This window comes from Oncorhynchus mykiss, chromosome 8 (genome assembly GCF_057628025.1).
Source record: "Oncorhynchus mykiss isolate SJ-2025 chromosome 8, ASM5762802v1, whole genome shotgun sequence".
Classification (NCBI taxonomy): domain Eukaryota; kingdom Metazoa; phylum Chordata; class Actinopteri; order Salmoniformes; family Salmonidae; genus Oncorhynchus; species Oncorhynchus mykiss.
The window spans coordinates 32,781,106-32,805,015 of record NC_143029.1 but is presented as its reverse complement, the minus strand read 5'-3'; the positions used below and the strand labels follow the sequence as shown (position 1 = coordinate 32,805,015).

General features: G+C 41.9%; 3 protein-coding genes across 5 annotated transcripts in view; 1 reads left to right on the top strand and 2 right to left on the bottom strand.

Moving 5' to 3' along the window:
- The first annotated feature begins 767 nt into the window (after positions 1-767).
- bpnt1 (bisphosphate nucleotidase 1) lies at positions 768-9,917 on the top strand. Of its 2 annotated transcripts, XM_090242389.1 has the most exons (10): positions 768-811; positions 1,995-2,116; positions 2,226-2,330; positions 2,465-2,572; positions 2,700-2,748; positions 2,975-3,052; positions 5,053-5,144; positions 5,318-5,518; positions 9,499-9,604; positions 9,702-9,917. In XM_090242389.1, the coding sequence occupies exons 2-10, from the start codon at positions 1,997-1,999 to the stop codon at positions 9,848-9,850; spliced, it is 1,008 nt and encodes a 335-aa protein (XP_090098515.1). In that variant the 5' UTR covers positions 768-811; positions 1,995-1,996; the 3' UTR covers positions 9,851-9,917.
- Positions 9,918-10,645: 728 nt separating this feature from the next.
- On the bottom strand, positions 10,646-23,044 carry LOC110529802 (serine/threonine-protein phosphatase PP1-beta catalytic subunit). Its single transcript, XM_021612339.3, has 8 exons — positions 22,559-23,044; positions 14,296-14,427; positions 13,574-13,804; positions 12,831-12,935; positions 12,686-12,757; positions 12,461-12,612; positions 12,240-12,374; positions 10,646-12,154 (listed from the first exon to the last, which is right to left on the bottom strand). Exons 1-8 carry the CDS (start codon positions 22,608-22,610, stop codon positions 12,050-12,052), a joined length of 984 nt encoding a protein of 327 aa, XP_021468014.1. The 5' UTR covers positions 22,611-23,044; the 3' UTR covers positions 10,646-12,049.
- The window catches only part of LOC110529800 (phospholipase B1, membrane-associated), a 41,065-nt gene continuing 38,455 nt past the window's right edge, over positions 21,301-23,910 (bottom strand). For both annotated transcript variants that reach the window (XM_036985290.2, XM_021612336.3), the window contains exon 42: positions 21,301-23,528. In XM_036985290.2, coding sequence (XP_036841185.1) covers positions 23,262-23,528 — 267 coding nt within the window. In that variant the 3' untranslated portion in view covers positions 21,301-23,261. The remainder of the gene's footprint in view (positions 23,529-23,910) is intronic.

The following is a 23,910-nucleotide window of genomic DNA, read 5'->3' as shown; positions in this document are numbered from 1 at the left end:
CTGTGCCGACCACAATATGTTGTTACAGGTGTCAAGCTTATGGGCATGTGGCAGCAGTGCGTAGAAGGAGGGTTCCTAGGTGTGAGAAGTGTGCAGAAGGGCATAAGACAAAGGAATGTGTAGCATTGGGGAATCTAGTGGTATGTGTTAATTGTAGGGGTGCCCATGGTGCGAGAGAGGCAGGTTGAGGTTTCCAGGGTTAGAGTAGTGCAGAAGTTGTCATATGCTGAGGCAGTGAAGAAAGTAGAGGAAGATGGGTCAATGGGGAGAGATCCTGAGAGGAGTGGCGTGAGTAGTAGATCTGTACCAGTACAGAGGGATAAACTAACAAGTGATATTGGTAAGATTGGATTTTGGGCATTTATAGTAGTGGTTATCAACTGTACTGCAGGGATGGAACGTAAGTCGCAGAACATAGAGGTTGTGGTGGCAGCTGCAGAGAGGTATTTGGGTGTGCGAGACTTGACATCAGAAGAGTTACAGGGTGTGTTAGGTGGTGGTGTCCCATCCTTTGACTGTTGGCCTGAAGTAGGACTAAATATATTTAAATAGTGGAGTATGGTATTTAGATGGTAGGGCATTTTTTGAATTTTTGTATTCCTTTATTTTAGACAAAAAAATAAAAAATAAAAATAAGCAAAGTATAAGGAAGTTATACTCCAGTCGGGTAGGTGGCGGTAATGCCACATTTAATGGATGCCAACCTGTCGTTGAACATCACCGAAGAAGCCATATTGAAGTCCCTGCACCCAGGGCCGCGGTATACCTCATTGCAGTACAACAAGTCCGGAGCTGTCTCTTCAGGAGTTTAGTAAGAGCCATTATATTATTTCATTAACAATGTGCTTACTAGCTCGGTTATTGGTGTACTATAAATGTGTAGTGAAGATAGTGTACTCAGTGCTGCTGATTGAACGTTCATGTTGTTGTCTCAATTTAGATCGCTTTCCTAAATACTGTAGCTATCTAACCAGCACTAAGTTACGAACGTTCCTGCAGTCTTGTGGCACTACAGTAGCTAGTAGTCTAATGTCGGGGGGGAACAGTCAGAACTAGCCTGGGCAGCCGATACAGTGCATGGACGCTAGATGTGCACTATCAACTACCTAGGCTAAGTCAGAACAGACTTATTTGCTTGACAATATCACCAGGTTTCTGGTGGTAGTAAGCATTATAACACGGGTGGGTATAATTTGTGGAACATTCCAACAGGAATCTGTTCCAAAAACTTCGTAAATAACAAGGTTGCCAACAAACACTTACAAGGTTGCCAACAAACACTTACAAAGTTGTATAGCAGCAGAATAAAATAACGGGTTAGGGAGTGGGCTATTTAATTACTTTAAAATTATGTTTATTCCGAAAAATGTCTGTACTCACTCTGGTCGACAAACATTAACAATATGCTACATGGTGAGTTGATGCCTATTCGGCAGCTAGGTGGATTGCTCATGTTACCTTGTACTTCACGAAGTTTTTGGAACAGTTTCCTGTTGGATCGTTCCACAAATTATACCCACCCTTATAACACGCACACATACATAGCTATTAGTCACCTCGGTTACCCAGAAGTACAATTCTCGCGAATGTTGTCACGAGAGATTATAGTAAGCCATCACGTTAGCTAGTAACCTTTTGACCGTTGGGTTCAGAAGGGTAGAATCATGCCCATCTAATAAATTCCAATAGTTAAGCCAATTGTCCTCATGGCACGTTGTTACTGCAACTACTTCATTTCGTGTGTGTCATTGAGATATGGTGTGTGTAGGACAGGTAGTATATTAGTGCCTAAAAGTGTGTTTTAGGCACAAAGCTATTTATTTTGCCAAAGTAATGGTGACAGCACAAATACTGCACATAACTCTACTACATGTCGAGGGTGTGTTGATTACATTGACTTGTTGACTGATGTGAGTGATACAATGAAGTCTCGAGGGTACATAGTGGAAACTTTCTCCCTCGGCTTTACACTTTGGTGTTTCTCTTTCCATCAGCAATGTCTGGAAATCCAGCTGTGGTGATGCGTCTGGTAGCTTCGGCTTACGCTATGGCAGAGAAGGCTGGCGCCATTGTACGAAGGGTTCTTCAGAGCGGAGAGCTGGGCATCGTGGAAAAGGTTTGACTGACTGAACGGAGAGGGGGACAAAATGCTGGAGATTGATGGGCAGTGAAATGGAGCTTGATTGTTGTTTTATAAATTATTTCTCTGTACTCAATGTACACAGACAGGGGCCAACGATCTACAGACACTGGCAGACCGGCTGGTCCAGCAGAGCATCTGTGCCTCCCTGTCTAAAAGCTTCCCCAAAATCACCATAATCGGAGAGGAGGTGGGTATATGAATGTACATTAATAGGATCTGTCCTAATGTTACTGACAAATAAACATTGATCTGCAGATTAGAATACACAACACGTTTCACAACATCCTAGTCTGAACAGTGAACATCTCTCTCACACGTCAGGATCTGCCAGAGGAGGCTGTCAAAGAGGACCTGATTGAGAGCGGTCAATCTGAAGACATCCTACAGAAGTCCTGTCCAGCAGAGTACAGTGCCCTGAAAGAAGAGGAGGTGAGAGAGACACTTTAGAGCTGAAACTGAAACCTAATGTCCTGATTTTGATTATTTTCTGGGTACTGACTGCTCATTCCAGCTATGTTTCTGTGTTTGAATGGCAGATTTGAATTTGTCTTTTTAGCTGGTTGTGTGGGTCGACCCCCTTGATGGCACCAAAGAATACACTGAAGGTAAATAAACTTGTTATTATTTTTGCCAGTCACTCTGTGATAAGAGTCACTGACTCAAAGCCATAAGAGGGTAGAACATATTTGACGACAACCTGTTCCCCCTTCTTTCATTCAGTCTTAACATTAACATCTCCAACATAATCATCAGTGCTGATTCCCTGTTTGCTCTCTGTCTCTCTCACTCTCCTATCTTTCTTCATCCCATTATTCTTTCTTCCCTGCTTAGCAGCAGCAAAGTGTTTCTACCTGCCAAATCAGATGTGTCACACAGGGTCGGACGCCCAGTTTCTCGGCACGGCTATCCGTATGGTGATGGAGGGAGGGCATTTGGACTGGGAGGGACGAGAGCAGAATAGGTGGAGAGGGAGGGTAAAGGAGAAATGCTTGGGCATCAAATCAAGTTTATTTTCAGCAGATGTTACAAAATGCTTATACAGAAACCCAGCTTAAAACCCCAAAACAGCAAGGTGGCTAGGAAAAACTAGGAAGGCAGCTAGGAAAAACTAGAAAGGGAGGAGCCCAGGAAGGAACCTAGAGAGGATCCAGGCTCTTGAGTGGTGGCCATTCCTCTTCCGGATGCATCGTGTGGAGATTATAAGATTTCATGGCCATTAAGGCTAGATTGTTCTTCAAGATGTTCATATTTGACCGGCAGGGTCAAATAATAATCACAGTGGTTGTAGAGGGTGCAACAGGAGTAAATGTCAGTTGGCTTTTCATCGAGCATTCAGAGGTCGCGACAGCAGGTGCGGTAGAGTCAAAAACACCAGGTCCGGGACAAGGTAGCACGTCCAGTGAACAGGTCAGGGTTCCATAGCCGCAGGAAGAACAGTTGAAACCACAGCAACAGACTCGCCACAGACACCGTGGATGCCATGGAACTTCATGATGTGATAGCAGGAAATAAGGTGAAATATACAGGGATGCATATGTATTAATATACAGTGCCTTCTGAAAGTATTCACAACTTTCCACATGTTGTTACAGCATGAATTTCAAGTGGATTAAATTGAGATTTTTGTCACTGGCCTATACACAATATCCCATAATGACAAGGTGAAAACATGTTTTAAATTTTTTTTGCAAATTTGTTGAAAATGAATTGCAGAAAATCTCATATTAGTATTCACACCCCTGAGTAAATACTTTGTAGAAGCACCTCGTTGATCATTGCCAGACAACCATTTTCAGGTCTTGCCGTAGATTTTCAAGTAAAGTCAAACCTGTAACTCAGCCATTCAGGAACATTCAGTTTTTTCTTGGTAAGCAACTCCAGTGTAGATTTGGCCATGTGTTTTAGTTTATTGTCCTGCTGAAAGGATAATGCTTATCCCAGTGTCTGGTGGAAAACGCTGAACCAGGCACCAGGAATGGGTCCTAGGGCTTCTCTCTATCCCTTTTTTTTTACTTTGTACCATTATACTACTTTTACCTCACTGATTTGTTTTTCATGCTGGAAAAATACACTGAACCAAAATATAAACGCAACATGTAAAGTGTTTGGTCCATGTTTCATGTGCTGAAATAAAAGATCCCCGAAATGTTCCATATGCACAAAAAGCTTATTTCTCAAAAATGTTGTGCACAAATTAGCTTACATCCCTGTTAGTGAGCATTTTTCCTTTGCCAAGATAAATCATCCACCTGACAGGTGTGGCATATCAAGAAGCTGATTAAACAGCATGATCATTACACAGGTGCACCATGTGCTAGGGACAAAAGTCCACTAAAATGCCACGGATGTCTCATGTTTTGAGGGAGTGTGCAATTGGCATGCTGACTGCAGGAATGTTCACCAGAGCTGTTGCCAGAAAATGTAATGTTTATCTACCATAGGCCGCCACCAACGTCGTTTTAGAGAATTTGGCAGTACGTTCAACCTGCCTCACAAACACAGACCATGTGTAACCATGCCAGCCCAGGACCACATCTGGCTTCTTCACCTGCGGGATCGTCTGAGGGGGGAGTGCTGAGGAGTATTTCTGTCTGTAATAAAGCCCTTTAGTGGGGAAAAACAAATTCTGATTGGCTGGGCCTGGGGTCGACATGGCTCCCAAGTGGGTGGTCCTATGCCTTCCCAGGCCCACCCCTGCCCAGTCATGTGAAATCCATAGATAAGGGCCTAATGAATGTATTTTGATTGATTTCCTTATATGAACTGTAACTCAGTAAAATCTTTGAAATGGTTGCATGTTGTGTTTTTTATATTTTCGTTCAGTGTAGTTATACAGTACGATGACAATACTTGTGTGAAGTCCACTGTTATTTGTTCCCTTCAGCTAAAATGTTGTCATATGATGTCAGGGCTTCTTGATCATGTGACTGTTCTGATCGGCATTGCATATGGCGGGAAGGCCATTGCTGGGGTCATCAACCAGCCCTTCTTCAATTATCAGGTACCAACAAATAATCGACAACGAAAAATTATTTTTCTGCCTTATACCCTCTCACCCTATCAGGGCATGACATATTCAGTAGGGAGAACATGTTTTGAAATAGGGAGATTCATTTTCATTTTCTATAGTATACACTGTGAGTGTATAATTTCCTCTTTTTTTTGTATCCACAGCTGGGGGCGGAGTCAGCAGACATGGGGAGAACTCTGTGGGGAATGCCCGGACTGGGCGCTTTCGGGTTCGAGCTACAGGAGGTCCCGGATGGCCGCCGCATTGTCACCACAACCCGTTCCCACAGCAACAAACTCGTCACAGACACTGTGGATGCCATGGAACCTCATGATGTGATAAGAGTCGGCGGAGCAGGAAATAAGGTGAAATATACAGGGATGGGAAGGTTAGGGATGCATATGTATTCAGAGAAAGTATTCACAGCCTGAATTTCAAATGGATTAAATTGAGAATTTGTGTCACTGGCCTATACACAATACCCCATAATGACAAAGTGAAAACATGTTTTTAGATTTTTTTTTGCAAACTTGTTGAAAATGAAATGCAGAAAATCTTATTAGTATTCACACCCCTGAGTAAATACTTTGTAGAAGCACCTTGTTGATCATTGCTAGACAACAATTTGCAGGTCCTGCCGTAGATTTTCAAGTAAAGTCAACTTTAGCTCGGCCACTCAGGAACATTGTTTTCTTGGTAAGCAACTCCAGTGTAGATTTGACCTTTTGTAGATTTGTCCTGCTGAAAGAAGAATTCTTCTTCCAGTGGCTGGTGGAAAACAGACTGAACCAGGCTTTCCTTTATGATGTTTCCCTGTGCTTAGCTGAATTCTGTTTATTATTTTTTTACCCTGAAAGACTCCCCAGTCTTAACGATTACACTCTATAATAATAATAATACACACTATAATGATACAATAAAAGCAGAGATTGAATATCTTCTTGGGCATGGTGAAGTTATTAATTACACTTTGGATGGCGTATCAATCAATACACCCAGTCACTACAAAGATACAGAAGTCCTTCCTAACTCCGTTGCCAGAGAGGAAGGAAACCGCTCAGGGATTTCACCATGAGGCCAATGGTGACTTTAAAACAGTTTGTTTAATGGCTGTAATAGGAGAAAACTGAGGATGGATCAACAACATTGTAGTTATTCCACAATACTAACCGAAATGACAGAGTGAAAAGAAGAAAGCCTGTACACATTACAAATATTCAAAAACATGCATCCTGTTTGCAATTAGGCACTAAAGCAATACTGCACAAACAATGTGGCAAAGAAATGAACTTGATCCTGAATACAAAGTGTTATGCTTGGGGCAAATCCAACAACGCATCACTGAGTACCACTCTCCATATTTTCAAGCATGGTGGTGGCTGCATCATGTTATCGGTATGCTTTTCATCGGCAAGGGACTTTATTTTTACCCTAAACAGAATAGAGCTAAGCACAGGCAAAATCCTAGAGGAAAACCTGGTTCAGTCTGCTTTCCAGCAGATACTTGGAAACATTCACCTTTCAGCAGTACAACCTGAAACACATGGCCAAATATACACTGGAGTTGCTTACCAAGACATTGAATTTTACTGAGTGCCCTAGTTAGTTTTGACTTAAATCAGCTTGAAAATCTATGACAAGATTTGAAAATGGCTATCTAGCAATGATCAACAACGAACTTGACAGAGCTTGACGTTTTTAAAGAATGTGCAAATATTGTACAATCCAGGTGAGCAAAGCTTAGATTTACCCAGAAAGACTCAGATGTAACTGTAGAATCGTGAAAATTCACTTCGTCTGAGGATTACATAATTATTTTAGGGGTCTATGACCCTACTATGATATTACATCTGACTCCATTATCATGTGAATGCTATAGCCCCATAATCATACCCAGTGGGTATAGCCAAGTTTGCAAGCCTTGCGCCACCACTTGGAATACTATAAGATGCACGTATTTAGGTTTACCATTATGCAATTATTAAGAGGCAAAGGGACAAGGAGCTAATATCTTGCAATCAATGTCCTAGCATTAAATGATTGAGTTAACTCTGGCTCAAAAATGCAGTTAGAGAAAACATACAGTACCAGTCAAAAGTTAACACATCTACTCGTCAAGGGTTTTTCTTTGTCTTCCTCATTATTCTACAATGTAGAAAATAGTACAAATAAACTTTGAAATAATGTAGTACCCCAAAAAAGTGTTAAACAAATCAAAATGAGATTATTCAAAGTAGACACCCTTTGACAACTTTTGCACACTCTGCATTCTCTCAACCAGCTTCACCTGGAATGCTTTTCCAACAGTCTTGAAGGAGTTCCCACATATAATGAGCACTTGTTGGCTGCTTTTCCTGCAGTCCAACTCATCCCAAACCATCTCAATTGGGTTGAGGTCAGGTGATTGTGGAGGCCAGGTCATCTGCACTCTCCTGTTATCCTGTTGCAAAACAAATGATAGTCCCACTTAGCACAAACCAGCTGGGATGGCGTATCGCTGCAGAATACTGTGGTAGCCATGCTGGTTAAGTGTGCCTTGAATTCTAAATAAATCAGACTGTCACCAGCAAAGCACCCCCACACCACCTCCTCATGCTTCACGGTGGGAACCACACATGCGGAGATCATCAGTTCACTTACTCTGCGTCTTTGTTGTAGCCAAAAATCTCAAATTTGGACTAATCAGACCAAAGGACAGATTTCCACCAGTCTGTCCTTTGCTTGCATTTCTTGGCCAAAGCAAGTCTCTTCTTATTATTGGTGTCCTTTAGTAGTGCTTTGTTTGCAGAAATTCAACCACGAAGGCCTGATTCACAAAGTCTCCTCTGAACAGTTGTTGATAAATGTCTGTTACTTGAACTCTGTTAAGCACTTATTTGGGCTGCAATTTCTGACTTAACTCTAACTTAATCTCTGCAGCAGAGGTAACTCTGCGTCTACCTTTTCTGTGGCGGTCCTCATGAGAGCCTGTTTCATCATAGCGCTTGCACTTGAAGAAACTTTCAGAGTTCTTGAAATGTTCCGGATTGACTGACCTTCATGTCTTTTAAAGTAACGGACTGTCGTTTCTCTTTGCTTATTTGAGCTGTTCTTGCCATAATATGGACTTGAAATGTATTCCACGTGACTACCTCATGAAGCTAGTTGAGAGAATGCCAAGAGCGTGCAAAGCTGTCACGGCAAAGAAAGTGTGGTTACTTTGACGAATCTCAAATATAAAATATATTTTGATTTGTTTAACACATGATTCTAGATGTGTAATTTCATATTTTTGATGTTTTCACTATTTTGCAATGTAGAAAATAGTCAAAGAAAAACCCTGGAATGAGTAGGTGTGTCAACTTTTGGCTGGTACTGTATATTGTGAATAAGATGTACTATTAGACATCTCATCAAATAATATTTAAAGGAAAATTACTCCAATGTGAGGACTACGGTTCGTATCTATTTAAACGTGATCAGATTTGAACTTCCGAGTGGCATCATTAGAGCTGGGTTCGATCCCAGGCTGTCGGCTTGGCAAGGTCATACCAGAAATCTTCATGATAAAAATAATGCAAAATATTGTTTTAACGGCATAGAAAATTCATCACTATGATATACAAACATACATCGAGATCTACCATGACCTAAGTTTAAGACAAGCTTTTATTTTTCTAAGAGCGATAAATCCCAGTATCTCCCATCGTCTAATTTAACATCAATTTGCAAGGCCCAAAACAAAACAAAAGTCATAACTTCAGACACGTTCTCTAATCTAATTATCACATATCAACACTATGATAAGAGCACATCGTTGTTGTTCCCCTTTGAACTTTCCGCTGTCCAACGAACAGAATAACAGTTTCTCTAACAAATCCACAGCACTTACAGTACAATGAAACATCAAAATTCATAGTTCTTTATGAACTCTTGAATTCACATAGTAACATTAATTTTGTTGATTCAAATCTTCACCTCTCCTGGCTTCAGTGACCTTAGGACGTCTGTGGGACTGTCTCTTCGAGATTACCACTGTGGCCCACAGATGGTCAGTCATTCAAACAATGCCATTAATCACACTGGGCCTCGGTGCCAACTAGACATCTTCATCACTGGCCTTCATCATTCACTCTGTCTATTCAACTAATCACTGCCAAAGGTGATTCTAACATGTATTGTGGTATTCAGTGGTGTGAATATTTATAGAAATGACATTTAATTTTCAATAAATTTGCAGTGTTGTGTGTGTAGATGGGTGTTTTTGAATTCTGGCTGTAACACTTTGGAATAAGTCGGTATGAATAGTTTGAATACACTTATAAAATGAATTCTTACTACTCTGTTGCACCCTATCTTTGTGTAGATTATTCAGCTTGTGGAGGGGAAGGCTTCAGCTTATGTATTTGCCAGTCTAGGAACTAAAAAGTGGGACACATGTGCCCCTGAAGCCATCCTGCATGCAGTAGGAGGTAAGCAACAATCTTCCTCTTACTGAAAGTACCTCCTAATTATGAGTAAGGACCGTAATGTTGCCTGCCATTTTGTTTTTTGTCTGTCCCTCTGCAGGTAAGCTGACAGACATGCATGGCAGTGCATTGTGTTATGATGCTAACGTGAAGCACATGAACTCCGCTGGGGTGCTGGCCACTCTACGCAACCACCAGTATTATGCCAGCAGAGTGCCCCAGTCAGTCCTGCAGGCTCTCAAGCCCTGATTGATAAATTTACTGTACCACGCATTGTCCAAAAACAAATTAGTATAAAATGTTCTTTAATCATGAATCGTATGTTTATTTATATAATAACCTGTGTAACATATTGCACTTCAGTGTTAAAAACAACACTGCACTTTTATACTGTGTATATGGTTGACTAGGAAAATCAGGCCATATTTGACACTTGTTTTAAAAAAAAAATTACTAGACATTTCTACATAACATTAACAGCCCAGACTGATTCGGCCAGCAGCATACCCCCCTGCATCCCACTGCTGGGTTTGTCCCTTGATTGGAGACGATGTTAAACAGGTGTCTGGTCACTAAAGATCCCATGGCACTTATTGTAAGAGTAGAGGCGTTAACCCCAGTGTCCTGGCTAAATTCCCAATCTGGCCCTCAGACCATCACGGTTACCTAATCATCCCGAGTTTACAGTTGGCTCATTCATCCCCCCTCCTCTCCCCTATAACTATTCCCCAGGTTGTTGCTGTAAATAAGAATGAGTTCTCAGTCAACTTACCTGGTAAAATAAGGGTTAAATTAAATAATTACCAAAATGGTATGGCATAAAAGTAAGCAAGCCTGATACCTGTGACTACAAGTCAGAGGACTTCGAGAGCTGGTGTCAGACAGACTTGGCCTTAACCATGTCCAAACGACTTGGTAAAAATCGCTGTTCTAAATTTGTAATTGGCTGACATACAACGTAATACCTTTCTGGAAGACAACACTAGGCCCTCTGATGCACTGGTTTGAAAGGCACCTTAAAGGATAATGACACATGAGGCAGGGTCAACAGCACTGTTCCATTTATTCCATTCAAAGATTCTGAAACAAACTTGTACAAATCTCAAAACTGTTTAAAAACAATGACAGTTTCCAACTTGAATAGAGACCGATAAATGAGAACAAGGCAAAAGGCAAGATATGCCCTAACTCAAACTAAAATGTTATTTCAAATATTCCTTAGTAAGCTCATTAGTTGGATGAGAATAATAATTCTGAACCAGATATTGGAATCAGCATACAGGAAAGGGTCCACCAAGTAGATATACTCACTGGCTCATGCATTCTGATGCCTTGCTTGTTGTTGATGTCTTCAACCTCTTTAGGCGGTCAATCTACCTCTAGGGGGCAGCAATGTCTAAGTAACTGACACTGCCGAGTAAAAAGTGCCATCTCTGCTAGCTTGGTAAACATGAGCTGACCTCCTTGTGTAATATTTCATGTTTACAATAACTGCAGGGGCAATGCTGAAAATAGCACTTAAAAAATGGAAATAGTCTTGTGGCCAACTGGTCGTGTGTGTGTGAGAAAAATAATAGGCTACTGAACACCAATTGAAACCAGGTGCCTTGAATGTCTTGCCTTTAACTTCCCAAGCCACAACCATCTATGCATTCTCACAGGCATACAGTAAAAACAATGTCCATAACAAAACCAACAGGCATTTGGAACACCCATTTGTGAGCCCTTTGAGTTAGTACACACAACCTTAACTGTACTAGTACTTCTCTGTATAGAATGTGTACGCAATACATGCCCCGTGTGTGTATATACCATCATTTTGTATGGTTCTGATCATATGCATTTGTATGGGTACTTTCAAAGTAATTTTGTTAAAACTTCATTAGTGTCCGCATAAAGAGAACATTGAGTCCAACAGGGTGAAAATGACATTCTCCAAACTCACTAGGAGGCTAAACCATTCCAATCAGTTACTGTAGCCAAAATGTGGGAGGAAAATGACATGTTATTAGTAATATTGTGAGAAGGTTACATACGCATTAGCAGGGAAAATGCAAGGGTCTGGAAACGTTATAGGTCTGGAAGAATTAACGTTGTTGGCTGGGGGTAAAGAACCCACCTCACTCAAATAATAAGCTATACTTTTTACTATGTTTCATTGAAGGCAGAAAAGCGTCCGTTCCAAATGTGTTGCCCCTTTCCACAAAAGGTTTGTATCGTATTGCTGCACCTTAACCTGAGCAACACATTTCATAGCATTGAAAATCCACAAGTCATTATGAATAAAAAAACAAAAGTTCACAGCAAAGATTTTATGTTTTACACATATATGAAAGAGGTGAGTGGGGGTCAGGGGGGGCTAGAGCGCTTCCTATAGATGGGAGGGAGGGGACAGCAGGGGAAAGGGTGCGAGGAGGATGCGTGACGGGGGGGAGGGGGGCCAGACGCTCACCTCTTCTTGGGGGCTTGGGCAGTACGGGGCGGGGTTACGGGGCGTCCCGAGTTCACCCCTCCATACTGGTACTTAGCTTTTTTCTCTGACGGCTTCAAAATCTGAGAGAGAAAGTATTAATACTCAGTTTGTTTCCAGCATTGGGAGACTCATCCACAGTAAGTGTGTTTACGTGCGAGTTCTCACCTGAAAGGAACACATGAGGGACTCGTCAACGCTCATCATGCCCCCAGCGTTATCAAACTCCCCGCAGTAGTTGGGAGCCGAGAACAGCGTCACCAGCTGCCGTTTGGCAAAAAACTCATAGCCGTCCTCAACAACCTTCCAGTACAGAACAACACATGAGTTAATGAACCTTCTTTAGAGATGCATCCACATGAACATAGCCATCATACATTAGGCTCTACCTGGTGGGCTCTGCAGATGAGGTCCAGGTCGTGGCGGTTGAGGAACTTGCTGACCACGTCAGCCCCAAAGGTGAAGGAGACACCCCGGTCGTTTTCCCCCCATCCCTGCACGTCTTTGTCTGGATCCGACCACAGCAGATCACACAGCAGTCCTAGCACAGAGAGAGTGCAGTCAGAGCCACCACAAATACGGCACATGTACCACACACACACACGTTTACACACCTGTGTCAGGGACATCAGTTGGCCTCATGATGCGTCGAATTTGCTCCATGGACTGTAGATCAGGAGAGAGACCTGAGGAAGAGGGATGATTGTGAATTAATAATATTCATAGAAAAATAATTGATAGAAAAGCACCCACGAATACCTCCATGGCAGCAGAAGATCTTCTCATCGATTATAGCGGCGATGGGCAGACAGTTGAAGCAATCTGTGAAGGTCTTCCACAGCTTTATGTTGAATCTGCGTTTGCCTGGGGTACACAACATAGAAAGACATGGAATTACATAAAGTAATGCATAAAGGAGTATATAAAACATTAAGAACACCTGCTCTTTCCATGACACCAGGTGAAAGCTATGATCCCTTACTGATGTCACTTGTTAAATCCACTTCAAATCAATATTGATGAACAATATGAGCGTAGCTTTTTGTTTTTAGCCTAGAGACAATTGAGACTGGATTGTTTGTGCCTTTGAATTGGGTATGGTAGGTGCCAGGCTCACCGGTTTGATTATGTCAACACTGCTGGGTTTATAACGCTCAACAGTTTCTCGTGTGTATCAAGAATGGTCCACCACCCCAAATATATCCAGCCAACTTGACACAACTGTGGGAAGCATTGGAGTCAACATGCGCCAGCATCCCCGTGGAACACTTTCAACACCTTGTAGAGTCCATGCCCAGATGAATAGAGACTGTTCTGAGGTGGTGCAACTCAATATTAGGAAGGTGTTCCTAATGTTTGGTATACTCAGTAGAGAACACAAAACCATTGCCATTATGAATTCCATTTGTGTGTTGGCCCTTTCCACAAAAAGTGCCGCAGACACAGAAAGATAACCGATTCAGGGTGTGTATGTGTGTGAGAGACACTGCTTCCTGTCTTACACTCATCATAGAAACCGTAGATGCGGTTGATGGAAGCACACTCGTGGTTGCCTCTGAGTAGGAAGAAGTTCTCGGGGTATTTGATCTTGTAGGCCAGCAGTAGACAGATGGTCTCCAGGGACTGCTTGCCTCGGTCCACGTAGTCTCCCAGGAAAAGGTAGTTAGCCTCCGGCGGGAAGCCCCCGTACTCAAAGAGCCGCAGCAGGTCTGTGTACTGGCCATGGATATCACCTAGTGGGAGAACGAGAGCAGAGAGGTTATGAGACAACCATTATTTTAGGTTCTTTATCCAGGGTAGTCACATTGAGATTGACATAGCCTGGACAATTGGCAGGAGTGGAGAGTGAGCTTGATCCAGATTGTCCTTGCTGGAAGGGAGATGGCCACATCCTGTAGAGCAGCAGACACTTGAGGGAGACACATACCACTTACATCCTACTGCTCTACTTACTGAGCTAGGCCTATATCTCTCCAATGTGTTATCCTAGCCTCTCCTTTCTCTCTGACATGTTGGTTTAAAGACAACTGTGTGTGGGCGAGGATGCCCTTTTCACGTTCATGTAAATTCACAAACATTAGGCCTATGTCTTTATTCAGACAGCTGATATTTTTCTAACCCTGCTATTTCTCATATGCTATTTGTCCTCTCAGGGGGAAAGAAAGAGGGCCCAGGAGTAAGGATATAGCAGTAGGAAGGAAGAGGAATAATTCATTGTACTGACCGCAGATTTTGAGCGGAGCCTCCAGCTCCAGTAGAATGGGCTGACTGAGGAAGATCTCCCGGGACTTGATGCACAACCCCCGCACCTCCGCCTCCGTCATCTGGACTATCTTCCCTGGACGACATCCTCGTACTTGAGAGAAAGATAGGGCTATCAATCACAACCACGAGTCATGACCCTTCTCTCCATTTTAAATCGTGCTGGCTTTAAATGTGTAATGTGCTTTTCATTGTCTTCAAACCAGTGCAGAATATGCAACCACTTAAAGTGGCAATCTGCTGTTGAAACAAAGTGTTCGCCCCACCTGTTTCGTTAAACAGCTGAGGGACAGGGCTGGAGAAGTGTAACCAGTCAAATTCATAGACAGTAGGGTTGTCCCGACTTTGTCGAGATGTTTTAAAAAAGAACCGACGACGACATGTACACTACCGTTCAAAAGTTTGGGGTCACTTAGAAATGTTCTTGTTTTCCATGGAAACATACATGAAATGAGTTGCAAAATGAATAGGAAATATAGTCAAGACATTGGCAAGGTTATAAATAATGATTTTTAATTGAAATGGTGTCCTTCAAACTTTTCTTTTGCCAAAGAATCGTCCATTTGCAGGAATTACAGCCTTGTAGACCTTTGGCATTCTAGTTGTCAATTTGTTGAGGTAATCTGAAGATATTTCACCCTATGCTTCCTGAAGCACCTCCCACAAATTGGCTTGATGGGCACTTCTTACGTAACATACTGCTCCCAAGCTCAATAGGGTTGAGATCCGGTGACAATAATGGAGTGGCCAGCACAGACAGAATACCAGCTGACGGCTTCTTCCCTAAATAGTTCCTGCATAGTTTGGAGCAGTGTTTTGGGTCATTGTCCTGTTGGAGGAGGAAATTGGCTCCAATTAAGCGCCGTCCACAAGGTATGGCATGGCGTTGCAAAATGGAATGTTACCCTTCCTTCAAGATCCCTTTTATCCTGTACAAATCTCCCAATTCACCACCACCAAAGAACCCCCAGACCATCACATTGCCTCCACCATGCTTGACAGATGGGGTCAAGCACTGCTCCAGCAACTTTTCCTTTTTTCTGCATCCCACGAATGTTCTTCTTTGTGATCCGAACACCTCAAACTTAAATAAGTCTGTCCATAACACTTTTTTCCAATCTTCCGCTGTCCAGTGTCTGTTATTTTGCCCATCTTAATCTTTTATTTTTATTGGCCAGACTGAGAAGGCTTTTCTTGCAACACCCGCGGAGTTGCCTCTTCACTGTTGACGTTGAGACTGGTGTTTTGCGAGTACTATTTAATGAAGCTGCCAGTTGAGGACTTGTGAAGCGTCTGTTTCTCAAACTAGGCACAAATGTACTTGTCCTCTTGCTCAGTTGAGCACCGGGGCCTCCTGGATTCAAACCAGTGTCTGTAGTGACGGCTCTAGCACTGAGATGCAGTGCCTTACACCACTGCGCCACTTGGGAGCCCACAATTAGTTTGGCTAATACTTTTCAGGGAGTCACTAGGTGACTTAGGCAAGCTCCCTGCTAGTGGTCTGGATGGAATTGAATTGGGATTAAGGATGTCCATTTTGCTGCTGAGCAAACACATTTCCGTGCCGAGTAACTGACCCTCATTGTCAGAATTGTTTTTCTTTTTTAAAATGACATGATCAACAGAAAATACTATGCATGCATACAAGGAACTGACATTTTTCAATAAGAGCTTAATGGAAACATGCAACAACAGCAAGCCTGTCGTCAGCTAATAAAATGTTATTTTCAAACATTTGCATGAAAAAAAAAATTCTAAACAGCGCACCTAATGTGAGGAGTTCCATATGTGACAGACAAAAATCTCTTATATACTTAGAAAGAGGGGGAATCTAATAGCAACCACTTGGATGGGTTGCTAATATGACTAGGATTGTACATTTGGCTTCTGGAAAAACAAAGAAAGTTGATATAAAAACCGAGAGAAAGGCTGGTTAATGGCACAATGAAGTCCTTATGAAATAATTGCCTCCATGTTTCTATAGTGAGATTTTGGCTTGGCTACCTTTGAAGCACGGTAAGAAATGATGCTAAGCTACAGAACTGTTTTGCTAGCACAGACTGGAATATGTTTCGGGATATATATATATATATATATATATATATATATATATATATATATATATATATATATATATATGTAAATGACAATTACAACAATACTGAATGAACAATGAACACTTATTTTAACTTAATATAATACATAAAATCAACGTAGCCTCAAATAAATAATGAAACATGTTTAATTTAGTTTAAATAATACAAAAACACAGTGTTGGAGGAGAAAGTAAAAGTGCAATATGTGCCATGTAAAAAAAGCCAATGTTTAAGTTCCTTGCTCAGAACATATTACCAGTTAAGAAGTTTTAGGTTGTAGTTATTATAGGAATAATGACACGTCGACTATTTCACTCTATGCCATTTGTATTTCATATACCTTTGACTATTGGATATTCCTATAGGCACTTTAGTATTGCCAGCCTAATCTCGGGAGTTGATAGGCTTGAAGTCATAAACAGCGCGGTGCTTCAAGCATTGCTAAGAGCTGCTGGCAAACGCAGTAATGTGCTGTTTGAATGAATGCTTACGAGCCTGCTGCTGCCTACCACCGCTCAGTCAGACTGCTCTATCAAATATCAACTCATAAACTTAATTATAATATAATAAACACACAGAAATATGAGCCTTTGGTCATTAATATGGTCAAATCTGTAAAGTATTATTTCAAAAACAAAACATTTATTCTTTCAGTGAAATACGGAACCGTTCTGTATTTTATTGAACGGGTGGCAACCTTAAGTCTAAATATTGCTGTTACACTGCACAACCTTCAATGCTATGTCATAATTATGTAAAATTCTGGCAAATTAATTATGGTCTTTGTTAGGAAGAAATGGTCTTCACACAGTTTGTAACGAGCCGGGCAGCCCAAACTGCTGCATATACCCCGACTCCGCTTGCACTGAACGCAAGAGAAGTGACAATTTCCTTAGTTAATATAGCCTGCTAACATTAATTTATTTTAACTAAATATGCAGGTAAAAAACAATTATACTTCTGTGTATTGATTTTAAGAAAGGCATTGATGTTTATGGTTGGGTACATTTGTGCAACGATTTTGCTTTTTTAGCAAATGCACTTTTGTTAAATCATCACCCGTTTGGCGAAGTAGGCTGTGAGTCGATGATAAATTAACAGGCACCACATTGATTATATGCAACGCAGGACAAGCTAGATAACCTAGGAATATCATCAATTATGTGTAGTTAACTAGTCATTAAGTGAAGATTAAACTTATCTTATAAAATATAATCAATGCTAGCTAGCAACTTAGCCTGGCTCCTTGCATCCACCAGGTCATTTTGATGCTGCACTCGCGTAACAGGTGGTCAGCCTGCCATGCAGTCTCCTTGTGGATTGCAATGTAATCGGCGTCCCCCTAATTAAATCGGCCATGCCGATTAATCGGTCGCCCTCTAGTACATACCCCAACCAGAAGCCATGGATAAAAGGCAACATCCACATTGAGCTAAAGGCTAGAGCTGCCGCTTTCACGGAGCTGGAGTCTTATAAGAAATCCCGCTATGCCACCCGACAAACCATCAAACAGGCAAAGCATCAATAGAGGACTAAGATCGAATCGTACTACACCGGCTTTGATGCTCGTTGGATGTGGCAGGGCTTGTAAACCATTACAGACTACAAAGGGAAGCACAGCCGAGAGCTGCCCAGTGACACGAGCCTACCAGACGAGCTAAACTACTTCTATGCTCGCTTCGAGGAAAATTGCACTGAAACATACACGAGAGCACTAGCTGTGCCGGAAGACTGTGTGATCATGCTCTCCGCAGCCGATGTCAGTAAGACCTTTAAACAGGTCAACATTCACAAGGCCGCAGGGCCAGACGGATTACCAGGACGTGTACTGCAAGCATGCACTGACCAACTGGCAAGTGTCTTCACTGACATTTTAAACGTCTCCATGTCCGAGTCTGTAATACCAACATGTTTTAAGCAGACCATCATAGTGCCTGTGCTAGAGGTCGACCGATTAATCGGAATGGCCGATTAATTAGGGCCGATTTTAAGTTTTCATAACAATCGGAAATATGTATTTATGGACACCGATTTAGTCTGTTTTTTGTGTTTTTTTTACACCTTTATTTAACTAGGCAAGTCAGTTAAGAACACATTCTTCTTTTCAATGACGGCCTAGGAACGGTGGGTTAACTGCCTCGGTTGTGCAATGAAACAGGAATATTTAGACTAATGGATGCCACCCCTTAGATAAAATTTGGAACGGTTCCGTATTTCACTGAAAGAATAAACGTCGTTTTCGAGATGATAGTTTCCGGATTTGACCATATTAATGACCTAAGGCTCGTATTTCTGTGTGTTATGTTATAACTAAGTCTATGATTTGATAGAGCAGTCTGACTGAGCGATGGTAGGCACCAGCAGGCTCGTAAGCATTCATTCAAACAGCACTTTCGTGCGTTTTGCCAGCAGCTCTGTTGTGATTCAAGCATTGCGCTGTTTATGACTTCAAGCCTATCAACTCCCGAGATTAGGCAGGTGTAACCGATGTGAAATGGCCAGCTAGTTAGCGGGGTGCACGCTAATAGCGTTTCAAACGTCACTTGCTCTGAGACTTGGGAGTGGTTGTTCCCCTTGCTCTGCATGGGTAACACTGCTTCAAGGGTGGCTGCTGTCGATGTGTTCCTGGTTCGAGCCCAGGTAGGAGCGAGGAGAGGGACGGAAGCTATACTGTTACACTGGCAATACTAAAGTGCCTATAAGAACATCCAATAGTCAAAAGGTTAATGAAATACAAATGGTATAGAGAAATAGTCCTATTATTCCTATAATAACTACAACCTAAAACTTCTTACCTGGGAATATTGAAGACTCCTGTTAAAAAGGAACCACCAGCTTTCATATGTTCTCATGTTCTGAGCAATGAACTTAAACGTTAGCATTCTTACATGGCACATATTGCACTTCTACTTTCTCCTCCAACACTTTGTTTTTGTAGTATTTAAACCAAATTGAACATGTTTCATTATTTATTTGAGGCTAAATTGATTTTATTGATGTATTATATTAAGTGAAAATAAGTGTTCATTCAGTATTGTTGTAATTGTCATTATTACAATATATATATATATATATATATATATATATATTTTGTAATAATGACAATATTATATATATATATATATATATATAAAATAAATCGTCCGATTAATTGGTATAGGCTGTTTTTGGTCCTCCAATAATCAGTATCGGCGTTGAAAAATCATAATCGGTCAACCTCTAGCCTGTGCCCAAGAACACTAAGGTAACCTGCCTAATGGACTACCAACCCATAGCACTCACGTCTGTAGCCATGAGGTGCTTTGAAAGGTTGGTCATTGCTCACATCAACACCATTATCACAGAAACCCTAGACCCACTTCAATTTGCATACCACTCCAACAGATCCACAGAGATTGCACTCCACACTGCCCTTTCCCACCTGGACAAAAATAGCACCTGTGAGAATGCTATTCATTGACTACAGCTCAGCATTCAACACCATACTGCCCTCAAAGCTCATCAATAAGCTAAGGACCCTGAGACTAAACACCTCCCTCTGCAACTGGATTCTAGACTTACTGACGGGCCACCCCCAGGTGGTAAGGGTAGGTAACAACATATTCGCCACGCTGATCCTCAACACAGGGGCCCCTTAAGGGTGCGTGCTCAGTCCCCTTCTGTACTCCATGTTTACTCATGACTGCACGGCCAGGCACAACACCATCATTAAGTTTGCCGATGACACAACGGTGGTAAACCTGATCACCGACAACGATGAGACAGCCTATAGGGAGGTCAGAGACCAGGTCGTGTGGTGCCAGGACAACAAGCTCTACCTCAACATGATCAAGATAAAGGAGATGATTGTGGACTACAGGAAAAAAGAGGACCAGAAACACCCCCATTCTCATCGACGGGGCTGCAGTGGAGCAGGGTTAAGAGCGTCAAGTTCCTTGGTGTCCAAGCACACCAAGACAGTCACGAAGAGGGCACGACAAAACCTATTCCCCCTCAGGAGACTGAAAAGATTTGGCATGAGTTCTCAAATCCTCAAAAGGTTCTACCATCGAGAGCATCCTGACTGGTTGCGTCACTGCCTGGTATGGCAACTGTTCGGGCTCTGACCCCAAGGCACTACAAGAGGGTAGTGCGAACGGCCCAGTACATCACTGGGGCCAAGCTTCCTGCCATCCAGGACCTCTATACCAGGCGGTGTCAGAGGAAGGCCCTAAAAAGATTCCAGACACCCTAGTCATAGACTGTTCTCTCTGCTACCGCACGGCAAGCAGTACCGAAGCACCAAGTCTAGGTCCAATAGGCTTCTTAACATCAGAGAGTAGCTGTTATCTATGCATAGTCACTTTAATAACTCTATCTACATGTACATATGACCTCAACTAACCAGTGCCCCCCTGTATATAGTCTTGCTATCATTATTTTACTGCTGCTCTTTAATTACTTGTTACTTTTAGTTCTTATATATATTTTTAAACTGCATTGTTGGTTAGCGGCTCGTAAGTAAGCAGTTGTATTCGGCTCATGTGACTAATAACATTTGATTTTTACTTTAAATGCCTCATTATTTGAAATAAGTCAAACGATTGGGTTTCAAACAATTATACTGCTTCAAGCTCACATTGCAAAGTGGTGGGGGACTCGTTGATAGCCTGCCTACCATTGACTATAGCCTATACACTCGATTGGGGAACGGGAGGTGAGCTAGTTGAGATTTAGAAATAAAAATAAAAATAGTAGCACTTTCCACTCCTGTACCAGCCTTTTTTAGGAGCTGCTTCCGCACTGTCTGACAGGTGATAGGCTATTCCGTTCCTAAAACTAGGCTCTGTATGCTTTGCAAATGTGACAAATAAGATACATGAAGACCAATGTAAAACTACACACACACCAATTTTATTCCTCACAATTATGAAAATTAACCGATAGACTGGTAAGCATGACTGGTCAAGTGTATTTTCCAGGGCTAACCAATTGGGCTAACCAATGAAAGGTTATCCATTAACATCCCTAATTGGGATTTTTCAAAGGCCTGCAATTTCAGTTCAGCAATGTGCTGAACTGAATAAAACAGGTGGTTGTCACTTTTGCTGAGTGTTCCAAGTGGGACAGTGTCACGAAAAGGTGTTTGATGGCAAAATGTACAGCGTGTAATATCAGGTTAACTGTGGTCTTCAACATCTCAACAATTTATATGAAAAAAGAAATCCAGACAAAACATGCTTTTCATGTCGGCTGAAGTGTGACATCTTCCAAAGGTGATTTCAGTACAGAAAATAAAACGCCCAGGTGGGTACATACCAAACCAACATTGAAAGCAGTTTGTAAAATGACTAACTCGCTACAGATGCGAAACTGAGTAGACGTCAATGGCAGGTTAAAGCAATGTTGTGACTGCTCGAGTTGACGCATACTAGCTAACTCGGGCTTTTCTGTGTTATTGCTACCTATAACGTTACACATAGATATGACTAAGTTAGAGGCATTCTTACTTCACTAACAACGTAATAGCCCCTATACAGCCCTGCGTTGAAAACAAATCTGAATCTAGCTAGCTTAACTGACTACCTAGCAACACGGACGGAGAGGGGTGTGTGTTCACGCTGGCAAAGCCCCCTCTCATCAAGATTTAAAAGCTAACACGAGCAATAAAAATGTGCATACACATATATATATAAATAACATCCATGTCCTGCGCTAGGCAAAGAGTATCTAACTAGCTAATTTCGTAAACTAGAGTAACGTTTGCTTGCTTGATCATATATCTAACGTTACTGTAACACACCGCGTTAGCTAGCATAACACAAATCAAATGTGACAGCATATATTTATATTCAAACAGATGTTGCTTTTTTGGCAAATTAACTAACTAGTTACAGTAAAATGGTAGTTACCTAAACAGGGCATAACACAGTTAGCTAAGGCTAAAGTCACTAGTTTGTTGAACCACTCTCCCAGTCCCACCTTTCTCCTCTGACGCGTTAGCTAGCAAGCAAAGTCAACTGGCGTCACCAAATATGATTTTACATTCGTTCTTCGACACCTGAAAATGACATAAAATTGTTACATCCTTTTTCTTTGCTGTCCCCACCAAGTAACCACACGGTTAATTGCAAAACAAAAACAGCATACCTTCAAGCAATCGAGAGATGATGCTGTCAACGTTGAGCTCGCTTTCCGCCATTTTCTTTGAAACACTAAAAACTACTACGCAGAGAGAACTACGTCGTGCTCACCAGCAGAGGGCGTGGTCTACTACTGTACAAACGGTGTAGTTTATTTTGGTTCACTCAGGCTTTCTGTATTTTGGCAAAGATTTGTAACCAGCAGTACGGTACGAGCTTTTTTTAAATCGTATTTGGGGGTACAAAACATTTTGCAGGTAGCTTTCTTTACCCTTCATTGAAGCTGACCTGCCTGCAAACAAAGTACATTCTAAGTTTATTAACATAATTTGGGGATATCCATTACTTTTATTGTAACCCCTCTATCATAGCTCTATCAAATATTAACATGGTGAGGCAACTTGTTGTGTACCCTCAATAAAATACCCCCCCTTTCTCTCTTTGTTAATCTCCATGGACAATGGCTCCAACTTCTATTGCAATGGGCTTGGGTTACGCTGACCTATTCATCCTGGTAATTCATAGGGGCTCACATGATGCAATTGAATGCCAACATTTCTCTTGAAATACCCAATGACATAGTTACTGACAATTTAACCATTTCGGTTGATACAAAGCTAAATTATTGTCCATGCCACCTACATGCTTTTGACACTGTATTTCCACATTCAAACTATAAAAAAGTATTTGTTATCTGTTGCTGAATATCATTAGAAACCAGTTCCTTTCATCTCAACCTCTTTCTCTCCCATTTTCCTCTTATTCCGCCGTTCTCTGCAGGACATGAGTAGCCATGTGATTCCCCAGCCGATCAGTAAGCCAGTGACGCCCAGCAACACGGGCACCCACACAGGTATGGAGGAGTCACACCGGGGCACAGGGCTGGGGGTGGTGGTGTTAGTGACTGGGACAGGGGTGGTAGTGGTAACAGGTGGACTCGGGAGGCTATTGACCTTAGTGAAGATGAAGGGTTGATCCTAAAGGAGAGAGCAAATTTCAGTTCAGGGGAAACTAACCTGAGCATAGATCTTCTTCTTAGACATTGTAAGAAATAGCTTTCAGTAGGGGATATGACTAAAATGGTCTACTACTCAACCAACACACTCGACAACCCACACATACTGTCAAGTAAGCCGACAACTGACTCACTGATTGCCAATTCAGCCAACACCTGATCAACCCTGCTATAAAAAAAAACAGCATAGACCAGCATGCATTTCCAGCTGGTCCTTGCTTGTCTATGCTGGTCCATATTGGCCTATGCTGGTCAAGCTGCTCTGACCAGCATGGTCTAGCTCAGGGATGGGCAACTTTGATTGGGGTGGGGGCCACAAAAAAATCTGAACTCATCATAAGGGG

Bases quoted from the DNA above. Each gene is read 5' to 3' on its own strand.
- bpnt1 (XM_090242389.1), top strand. From the start codon at position 1,997: ATGTCTGGAAATCCAGCTGTGGTGATGCGTCTGGTAGCTTCGGCTTAC. The intron at 2,117-2,225 runs GTTTGACTGACT...CAATGTACACAG, and splicing joins AGCTGGGCATCGTGGAAAAG to ACAGGGGCCAACGATCTACA. The intron at 5,519-9,498 runs GTGAAATATACA...ATCTTTGTGTAG, and splicing joins TCGGCGGAGCAGGAAATAAG to ATTATTCAGCTTGTGGAGGG.
- LOC110529802 (XM_021612339.3), bottom strand. From the start codon at position 22,610: ATGGCGGAAAGCGAGCTCAACGTTGACAGCATCATCTCTCGATTGCTT. The intron at 12,936-13,573 runs GTAAGACAGGAA...TGTGTACCCCAG, and splicing joins CTACGGTTTCTATGATGAGT to GCAAACGCAGATTCAACATA. The intron at 12,155-12,239 runs GTGAGAACTCGC...TTTCTCTCTCAG, and splicing joins CCCTCATGTGTTCCTTTCAG to ATTTTGAAGCCGTCAGAGAA.